The sequence below is a fragment of the Athene cunicularia genome, assembly GCF_003259725.1.
Source record: "Athene cunicularia isolate RWA chromosome 1 unlocalized genomic scaffold, athCun1 chr1_part2, whole genome shotgun sequence".
In the NCBI taxonomy this organism is placed as follows: domain Eukaryota; kingdom Metazoa; phylum Chordata; class Aves; order Strigiformes; family Strigidae; genus Athene; species Athene cunicularia.
The window spans coordinates 53600689-53611507 of record NW_020799092.1 but is presented as its reverse complement, the minus strand read 5'-3'; the positions used below and the strand labels follow the sequence as shown (position 1 = coordinate 53611507).

Genomic DNA, 10819 nt, shown 5'->3' with positions numbered 1-10819 from the left:
CCCCCCCCCCCCAAATCCTCCCCCCCAAACTCTCCCTTATCAGAGCAAGCAGTAGTTTTCAATGTGGGGAATTTTGGGGGTTGTAAGGTTTACTTCCTCTGATGACAACTCAACCTAACAGTTTTAAGAATGTTTATTCTAAGCACTGTTATTTATAGATCTTTTGGTTAAGAAGCTCCAATCACCTAGGTTTTAGTGTCTTTATTAGATAAAGCCCCCATCATCCCTAAGACAGTGCTCAGTTACTGCCATTATTTCAAGTTTTCAACTTGACAAAAGCAGGGCAGCTGGAATGGTGCCTGTAAGGTGTTTTGCAGTACGAGAAGTAGAAAACATCTGACCATTACAAAACTGATGACAAATCAATAGTAGGCTGTTGTACAGACCATATGTAAATAAAATATGCCCTCCAAACACAGCAAGGTAGTTTCACATAGCATCTAAAGCACTGAGACTTATCCAACCATATCTCTGAACAGACAAATAAACCCATCTTTTTCAACATGTGGGTATCGCCAGCAGCCCAGCTTTTTCATTCATGCAGTAATCACTTTTACACAGAAAGCAAGCAGTGAGAAACATCTTTATTCCAAAAATTAAACACCCAATTTCAGAACATGAAAACCTTGGTTTTATTTTACATTGGAGTTATTTGTCATTCACTAGTTCACTGTAAGTGAAGGCAACTGAACTTCATAGTCCCCTTCAGGTTAAGGTCATAATATGAAGAAATTTATTTGTCCACCTGCCACTGATGAGTTTAAAAAGTTACTGAAATGACTTCACATGACTTCTTTTCATATTAGCACATTCTTACCAAAACACTTAGTCAATGAATTAATTTAATTTACCTTTATATAATATAATGGAATCCAGTCTGACACACAGAATTTGCCTAGTTATCCACCCCATTTAACAGTGCAGTTACAATATACTCAACCTTTGGAGCAAGTTGCAGCTAATACAAGCGTTATAACATATCCCTGCACCCAATTTTATATCAATCTATATACAGTGTATATGCAACTAAGCAACAACATGCATTATTTACAGACTTTATACAACATCCCTGTGCATAAGTGCAAACTGTGACTACAGAAATTTAAAAATTCATTTAAAGGTTACAAATCTGTTTTAATTATGAAAGTTGAACCCCGTGGAAAAAGGAGATCTAGAAAAATTCCCCCACATCTGCTCTTTTATCACGACATTTACTTCTAGCCTTTGTCCGAGCCTTGAATGCTGCAGAGTTGTACAAGTGCTACAAAATAAAAGAAAGAATTAATCAGATGTTCAAAAGGCTTATGTCCCTCAAATTTTTTAAATTTATGTTAGAGATGTTTTTATATTTTTTATGTATAAACAGGTGAAAATATATTTTTGTTAATCTTTGAAGTAAATTGGTAGGCCTTCTGAAATTTATGGTATATTATCTTTGCACCATTCATTTTAATATATACACACATTTAAAAGAAACTTGGACTGTATAAGAAAGGCTGAGCTAGAAGCAGTTCTGGAAGGCAGTCAGTCTTGAACATCACACAGACACCAGCATGGATTAAGTTTTCCCCCTGGAGTAAACTTTGTAGCACCATTCCATAAGCTGTTCATAAACATGATGAGTACATTCACAATGAACAGAATGAAGTCACCCTCCCTAGTGTCTGTTTCACACTGGAGAGTTTGGCTATGAAGACTCAGTTTCTATGGTTTCCTGTAGGGTCCCTACCCCAGCCCAAGGTTCACATATATGGAGCATGCATCTGGTACCCATCAGCAACCAAAACAACCTTCAGAGCTGCCCTTGGAGAAAAGCAGCAGCAGTCACATGCCCAGTAGAAAACCTCATAGCTCAGATACATACAATACAAGCCAGGTTTGGTTTCATTCAGGACAATATGGGATACTGTCAGAACTGAAGTGACAAGTTCAAGATGACAGCTTCTAAAGTGCATTTGGAGTACTATTTAATTGAGGAAAAATATATTAGTGTATGAAGTAAAGAAAATACATCAAGGTGCGATAACGTACCCTTTCAAAACGGGATATCTTCATTGTTTTAAGAGTTGCAGCATCTAGCATTACTGGTGGACCAAGCTCAAACACATTCCGAAGAAAGTCATTTGACTAAACAAGAAACACATCAAACAATCAACTTGGATTATTCAAGTCTCCAAAGATGACTACTGTTAACTATCAAGTATTCCAGTATGTAATAGCAGCAATTTGACTCAAATTTTAGTACATTCTGCAATTAAGCCAGTGAACACCTCTTCCTTTATGAGAATAAAGCTAAGAACTAAAACTGCTCTTGAGAAGACCGAGACAGCTATCCCCTCCGCAAATTAGACATTGTTCTGTTACACCATCTGCACAAAACTAGGCAGCTGGACACAGGTCCATATGGCTTCACAACACACCAATTTTAAAGTACCTGTCTGTAAAAGTAGTATTTGAAAGAAGCTGCTACAGGGATGGGCTCCCTCAGAAACACAGAAATGCAGTTTGACACTGGACTGAAGATTTTAACCTCCTAATTATCACAGCAATTGGGGAGCATATACTCCTACACTGAAGTTCCTGCTTCTACTACGTATCTGAACTGATGACTAGTTAACAAACAGTTCCTAGCACAGAGATAAGGGCTTATCTCTTCCCTTCTGTCATCATCTGAATGCTGTCATCATTGCACTGCAAGTTGTGTCCATTACTTTTGACTAAAATTTTGCCTTCCTTTTTACAGTCTTGAACAGGAAGTCTGTAAAAAAGGAGGGAGGCATGCAGCTTTCTAGCAGCTGGATGACTATACCCCTCTGCTGAAAGAAAGCATAAGGATTCAGAAAACCTGAAGCTAAAGATGTTCAGCTTGAATCTCTTACTTCTTGGAGAAGTTTTCTAATTGCTAGCCCAGCACACGCTGGCTACAACTCAGAGGCAGCTTACCCAGGCAGTTCTAGCTCACTATTGTTAATTTTGTAAGTGCTGTCTTTTAACACTTCTTAATGCAAAGCCCGTTTCATCATTTCACCAAGTCCTACTCATGATTTTGTAATTCAGACTGAATTACCACAAAGAAGCCAGACAGTGAACAACAGTCTGAGCACGTATCAAAGAACAGCTTACCTGCAAATGATATTGCATCCCCGACCCCAGAATCTCCTTGAAGGTATCATAAGTTTGTTTTTTAACCCAGCAGTCAATATACATGCGCTCAGGTCCAAACTTAACCATCTCTGTAGGAAAGTCACGCTCCTACCCAAAATTAAATGAAACGTAAGTAATTTTAATTTTGACAGTCTTTTGTATTAGGAATTATATGTATCTCTATGAACTTTATTTTCATTAATAAACTTAGCACACCAAAACCTCCCACATAACACAACATGCACATACTAAAGATTGTATTTGTTCATAAACTGATTGTCCTGGTTTTGGCTAAATCTAAAGTTAAATCTCATGTAAGACTTGAAGCTAACATTCAAGTCAGAAAACATTTAAAAAAAAAGAACACTTTCATCTTTCAAATGACTTTATTCAACTTATCTCCAGAAAAAACAGTTCTGAGTGCAGGAGTCACCTTTAAGTCAATTTGTAAGTCTCATTTAGTCCCTACCTGTCAAGTGTGGAGAGATACATTTGTGACAATGTAATGTAGCAAGTGCTAATAAGTGACTCAGATTCTTCTACAGGCAGAATCTCAAAGGTGACTTCAAATCACTTCAAAGCCTTCTCCTTAGCTTCTGAGGTGTTCAACTGTTCTGAATGTCAACTAGTATTTCATTGGTCTTACCCATACAGCAATGTAAAAAGTAATTATCTGACAATTAACAAATCTAGTTTGAGAAGTGTAATATAAAAATATAATCCACTAAAGTGACAGAAGTTTGACATTTTTCTTAGAGGCTTTACTCAGAAGTTACATCACTACCCAAGTATTTTTCAAGTCCTGATTTATGTATTGTTCTCAATCTGGATATGGAAAAATCAGAAAACTGCAGCACAACAAATCGGGACAACAAATTCTCCCCATACACAAACACTTCTTTGGCCCTCCACAGAGGTGCCATTTGGAAAATGTACCTTACTACTAAGTTGCTTTTTATTATGCACAGCAGTTCAATTAAGATTTTACAATAAATCTTTTCAAATAATTCAGGACACTAATTTGGATGTCCTATAAAGTTTTCTATGGAAAAAATCTGCTCATGATATAAAATAAAAAGGATTTAGTATTTACAGTGCAATGTTTAGCCTTCTTTAAAGAAAAAAAATTAACGTGGAAGTCTGGAGTAAAATAAAGCGTGACTTCCTTTGTTCCGCATTCCTAAAAAAGCAGTTATATTTCATGTAAGTGACCAGAATCTGAAATCTCATTTAAAAGAATTTTTTCCTGTTGCTTCCACTGAAACAGTAATTCTATTTAATAATAAAAGCATTTTCATTAAATTGCACACTATATAGTTACAATCCAGATATTTGAAGTAAGAAAAGAATCACCTCAACAGCTCGTAGAACATCTCTGAAGACAGATCGCTGCTTTCTTTTGTCTACTTTGGCTCGGTGCTTGTTTCCATCAGTAGCCAGAGCTCTTAGTTTCTCTGTTAGAAGTTCCATGTCTTCATAAAAGAAATCCTAGTCCAAAAAAAAATAAATTTGTTTCTGGCCTTAAAATGGATCTCTCCAAATTCTGGGCATGTAGACCTCTACAACCTGTTAGTTACTTAAAGAGACAAAGATGGCACTAACTTCCTGTAGCTCCATTTTCAGTGTTTAAGCCAGAAAGAACAAAGACACAGCATCAGTTTACCCAAGTAGGACACTACCAAACTCTATTCTGGTAATCAGAGCCACATGAAACAGTACAGCTCCTTCAGTGCACGTATATACCTGTCAATCTGTTCTGCTCTGTATTTCCAAGGGACTCAAACTGTCTAACTCATCTGCCGAACCTGGCTGCTGCTTTTGTCAACAAGCTGAGGGCACTTTCCGATTATTAGCACAGAATTCATGCTGCTGGAGACAGATGGTGACACACCACTAGACTGAGAGTATGAATATTTAGTCATAAATCTTGTATGGGGTGGAAAATTACAAAACACTTTTAAAAAAACTTAACAAAACACTCCAAGAAAACTTGAATGCCTAATTGATTAGCAGGAAATATTTTGCCCCCTTCATTTACTAGTTCAGCAGCAGTACACCTGAATTAGTAAGAATCTATGTAAACTTATGGAAAAAACAAGTTTCTGGTGTTTTTTTAATCTAAATGTTTTGTCATGTCAACTGACTAGGCTGAGTTTACTGCACACTTTTTAAAAGAGACTGGTCAAACGCAAAACACAGTAAGCATTTTCAATCTGCACTGATTGTTAAGGATCCAAAGAGTAATTCATGATGATTTAAGGGGCATTTTCCTCAATGGAACAGAAGAGGTTCATAACAAATAGTCTCATTTGTTAATACATATTAAGATTTTAGTTACTTGCAGTCAGTTTGACCAAATAAAGGATCAAGTTTCAGTCTAACTCAAATCCCTACTATTTGCAATTATATACAAGTCTCAACATATTGTTTCAGATGATGCAGTGTTAGTGTGTCCTGTATCCTGGCTCAGCTAGTTATCTATTCACTCCAGACAGTGTTCTGACAACGCACAGCAGCCTCGATCAAGCCAAAAGCCATTCAGGCAGCTTTTCCAAACTGTGCCATGCTTAAGTGGAGACTGTTTCCTTCAGTGTTGACAAGAAAACAGTTCAGAAACTTATCTGGCATACTGAAGGATGTAAAGGTAAGTGTAGCTGTGCATGAGGTAATACCAAGAAGCTTGCACCTATTCCGATTCAAGAGCAAACCCCAAGAAATCTCACCAAATGCAGCAAATCTGTGCAAATCCTTTCAACATGTCCCCCCTTAAATTGACTGACTGGTCCCCAGCTGACTAAAACAGTCACAAATGCTGTGAAACCATCATGCGATACCAGTTATTCTTCTCAGGATACTGAAAAAAGGAATACCAGAAGCCAGTGTTGTTTCTACTGAGGGATAGATTTTTGGCTGAGAGCAGAATTGTGCAGGTTGTGAACCACTGGAACTTGTCTGCGTATCTAATTAGTATTCCCACTGCAGTAAACTACTAGTTTAGCATGGGATCTATCAATGAACTTCTAAGCTGGCGTTGGATTTAGATTTAAAAGCCACATTTAAGTCTACATTTCTAGTTGCTCTTCAGTACTCTTTGATGTGTTTTGTTGTACTGATGCTGTTTTGCAATATGGAAGCAAGTGCAAAACTGTTAGCCAATTGCTGTGAATCATTGCTATACCCACTTAAGACTAGGGCAGACTTACTACAAAGAACATAACCCACTGAATTATCTGCCACTTGTTGGGATCCAGAGCGTTATGCAACACAGATTAAATCATTTGTCTTATCATTCCAGAGCAAGAAAATTTAGCTGCTGACATCTACTTACAGCATCTGTTTCGCGTGCCAGTTCAAACAGAAGGGCTAGTGTTTCTCCAGCAGCTATTCTCATGTTGAGATCATCACAAGACAACAGACTTGGAAGTTTATGCAAGTGCCTAAAGAGTAAGTCACATTTTATTAACATGTAAATTGTTGACACTGCTTCATTGCATATAAAAACAGTCACTACAAATTTTGTTTTCCAAGAAAGGCACTCACATTTCAATTTTCTTCTTCACTTCATTCACTGGACAAATGGTTAACAACAGTGTCCAAGCTAAGAGAGCACTGATGTGAAGCACAGTATTATGGGTACTTGATACACCATTAGTGTCTCTATCTCGCTGATAGGCCTTTGTGAAGATGTTTTCCAGGCATTCCATAGTCGAGTACAATTCCTGAACAGGGGAAAAGAGGATCATGGAAGTGGCTTAAGATTCACACATTTTTATCTTGTCAATTTATTAAAAAAAAAAAAAGTATTACTTATCCTCACCGTAATATCATCAGTGACAATGAAACAGCAAATCCCTAGGCAGGTTGCACACTAGACACAAAAGAAAAAAACATCAGTATTTGACATTACTTTGGCAAAACCTTCAAACTTTGACCTCTGAAATTCAGCATCTGGAGTAACAGAAACTTGAGATTAAGACCTTTGCAGAGTAGAAGTCTTCAACACTGTTTAATTCAGCTACTTTGTAATAGTTAGCTCTCAGTTCCCATCTACTTTCAGAATGATTTTATGACGTATGCTTCTCACAAGCCTTCACTTTTCATGCTGTATTATTTAATATAGCTTGCAAAGCCCTTCCATAAAGCTACATGTAACTCCTTTCACCCAATTATTTTAAAACCCACTAGGATTCACTAGCAGAAATTATGCTGATAAACAGTAATGGACATATATTTATTCACAGCTGCAGGAAATATTTTCCCCTCTCTGTCTACTATTACAATTAGATGGCATGAAAACACTGGGCTTCAAGAGCCTTTCTTAGCAGTTTCCAACCTTTTACTGTGAGGTCATACACATCTCTTCCCTATCACCCATATTCTACTCAGTTTCCCCTTAACAAAGCGTAAGAAAATAGTTGAAAGTGGTGCTTGCACTAACCACAGAAGACTCAAAACTACACTTAAACAGGACAAGCTTTATAGCTTTTGTCTGGTTGTAGAAACAACTGCTGTTGAACTAATACCACCTCTTCTGCCAGCTGACAGTTATCTATTCCAACACAAAAACTCTTGGCAAGAGCTTTACACTCTCTTCAGTCAATATATAGTATACTGCTGATGTACAGATGAGATGACTGGGTGAAAAAGCTAAAATACTTTTGGTAGTATGAATGTATCAAGTCTGTAGTTCTAGATCTGCTATATGAAATTTTATCATATACTAATATATTTGCTAAACTATGTTCCTCTGCTGTTAAAGAGGTTAAAATCAATACAGGAAGGATGCGTCAGTGGGAAAAACGGTCATTTTTTCCTATAGGACTTCAACATCAGCTCACAGAACTGCAGTAAGGAGACTGCAACATAGTGAGTTAAGACACTTGACAAAGTACTAGATGCAACGGGTATGTAAGGAAGTCCTTAAGTTGAAAAAGAGAATGATGCTCATCCTTTACGTGAAACTTTTTAGCCCAGTGAAAACTGCTATGCATCATCCAGATACATACATAAACATGAGTTTACACTAGCGTGGTAACCTTTAGTTCTGGATTACACACTAGAGAGCTGATCAAAAAGTGCCCTCTGTCCCTGGCTGGCAAAAAACCATTTTATACTTACAGCCTGTCTGGCTTGGATACTGGCTGTTCCATCACACACAATCTTCTTCAGAACCGGACCAAGGGTCTTAAAAATCTCTTCACTTTCAATTCCTGACCCCATCTGCACACACAGAAGGCATGCCAGTCCAGCAGCTGCACACTGTTCGTCGCTCTTACCTGGAGATTAACATGCTACAATGAGTAATCACCTCATGCATTGCTTGCTTCCTTTAAAGATAATTAGTCTGAAAACTTGCAAGTGGAAATCCAGAAACCAATAGATGGAAGATAATTTCAGTTGATTTATCTAGGTCTGTTAAAATATAGTATCTAAATTCAAAAAAGGAATGTTGTTAACATAACTAAATTAAGCACTCTATAAAGTACTACAAAAGCCAAACAGTTAGAATTCCTTTTAAACAATAGGCTATTTCATGGGGATTATTGCTTTCTAATACCAAGCACATTAATTACCTTTCTTTATGCAGCGTTCAATGCTATCAGTTAGTGTCATTCTCCTTTCCATTATAAATTCATATAGTATTTTAGAAGAAAAAGCACTTTTCAGACTTTCAAGAGCTGCTTGTCTTGTCTTTGCACTGTTAGAAGAGATAAGGAAGATCTCCTGAAATCACCACATATCAGTCAAAACTCAGGCTTTGTTCTTATGGTAGTTTACATCTGTCTGCACCCTACGGAAGAACAACCCACAGCAGTACCATGAAGTATGAAATGCTGTAAGTTGCCTCCTTCCTCAAGGACAGAGAAATTTAGGTTGGAGATAAGAGTTCACAATGGTACACTAAGCTAGAAATAAAGTCACTCTACTTCCAGCTATTAGGAAAGGCAAGGCCAACTCTCACTTAGTCAGAAACTTGGTGGGGGGAGAAAGGTCTTTTCAGATCCAGAAGAGCAATCCCTCTCTAGCATGAAATAACTGTAATTTCAGTAAGCATATACAAGTTTGATGTGTATTTCCCTTATTACATCAGAGGAAGCCAGAAAATGTATGAATGCATTTCTTCAAAGCATAATATACCTCTTGTCCAATGTAAGATCAATAAATCCCTTCAATTTGTATTCTAAGTCTTCTTGAGTGGCTTCTTCATCAACTTCAGGCCCTAATCCAGAGGAAATAATTTAGTCCTACTGATATACATTTTGTTAGCACACACAGTAGCATCCAATACTTAACATTTTTAATACTAATAAGAAATCAGTTTAACATAGACAATGACTGTTCAGTATTACAGCAACAGAATGGTGTTAAGCCTGCTACATCAAACTGCCTCTTAAAATACTTTCATAAAAATTGATCTATTGATACATCTGGGCTGTTTCTATACCTGCTTTACATGTGCTAAGAATGAATGAGGGGAGCTAATCGGGTCTTACATAAATTTGCTACAACTGATGCCCATTAATCCTGTAGGCAACACATTTTCATTGCGTCCAAAACATGTACCTCTGGAGTACATCGGGGTATTCACTGCTGATGCCACAAGTACTGCCTAAGCAGCCTGTCCCATCTGGCATCACTTCAGATGCCCCTGCAACAGCAACACAATTAACAGTAGCAAGTACTCACAGAGAAGGCTGCCTGCCTTATCCCCCTGTAGCAGGCTTTCAGGTCCCCTCCTCACAACAAAATGACATTAGAGCAGCCCAGGTTGCTGAGATGGCAGTGGAGATAAAGCAGAAATCTAGTTCAAAACAGGCAAATGTTGACTCTTCCCATCCCAAACTCTTGGGCAGCTCCTACCACCTGAACTATATGTTATGAAAAATCAATGTCTTACAATGCAACTTAAAATTCTTACTGACCCCAGAAGTTAGCACTGTATAATTCTAATAGAACTAAGCCTAAGTTTCACAAGAGAAATGAAACCTGGAGTACATTCTTACAAAACTCATGAAACCTGGAATACATGCTTACAAAAAACCACAACAGCCACTAGATTAATAATCAGTGTTTAATGGAATGCCATTATTTTGCTACTGCTACTAGTCTTAAACTCTACCATCAACTCAGGTTTTACATTTCTGAAAAGACAAATAGATATAAATGAAAGAATATACCATCCTCAGTGAAGCTAGCAGGATCACTGAAGCCACTGCAGTGGCTCATAGTTTCAATTGAAGCATCTTCATCACTAAAAGGCTGCACGTTTCTGGACTGACCACCTTAAGGAAAGAAGAATATAATAATTTGGTCATTTTTCATATGGAAAAGGAAGATCTGAACACCAAAAGTAGAATTCAACCCTCCTGACAGATTCATTCTCCCTGACCCAGAAAGCCCATTTCCTTCTTGTGCTCATTACTTTACTGCCACCTGTTCTAAAGACTTACTTGGCTCTATTCTGGAAGACACTTTGTGAATGGCGGCAAAGAGGCCACCTAGTTTTCAAAGTACTGGTAGAATTCATAATTCTAGATTTAGGATCTTTCCATAACCAACTTCAAGTTAATGCCATTTCCTGTGACTGTGCTTTAAAAACAGCTCTATATTAAAGTTAATTAGGAGAAGCCACCTAAAAAATTGCCATACAAGCTTTATTTTTCAGTTTTGAGGG

At 37.5% G+C, this 10819-nt stretch overlaps 1 protein-coding gene across 1 annotated transcript; it reads right to left on the bottom strand.

The window, feature by feature from the left end:
* Positions 1 to 565: 565 nt before the first annotated feature.
* On the bottom strand, positions 566 to 10463 carry IFRD1 (interferon related developmental regulator 1). The gene is made up of 11 exons (XM_026868337.1): positions 10323 to 10463; positions 9283 to 9364; positions 8718 to 8842; positions 8263 to 8420; positions 6962 to 7012; positions 6685 to 6863; positions 6473 to 6581; positions 4498 to 4632; positions 3124 to 3252; positions 2032 to 2127; positions 566 to 1261 (listed from the first exon to the last, which is right to left on the bottom strand). Exons 1-11 carry the CDS (start codon positions 10369 to 10371, stop codon positions 1172 to 1174), a joined length of 1203 nt encoding a protein of 400 aa, XP_026724138.1. The 5' UTR covers positions 10372 to 10463; the 3' UTR covers positions 566 to 1171.
* Between the last annotated feature and the right edge of the window lie 356 nt (positions 10464 to 10819).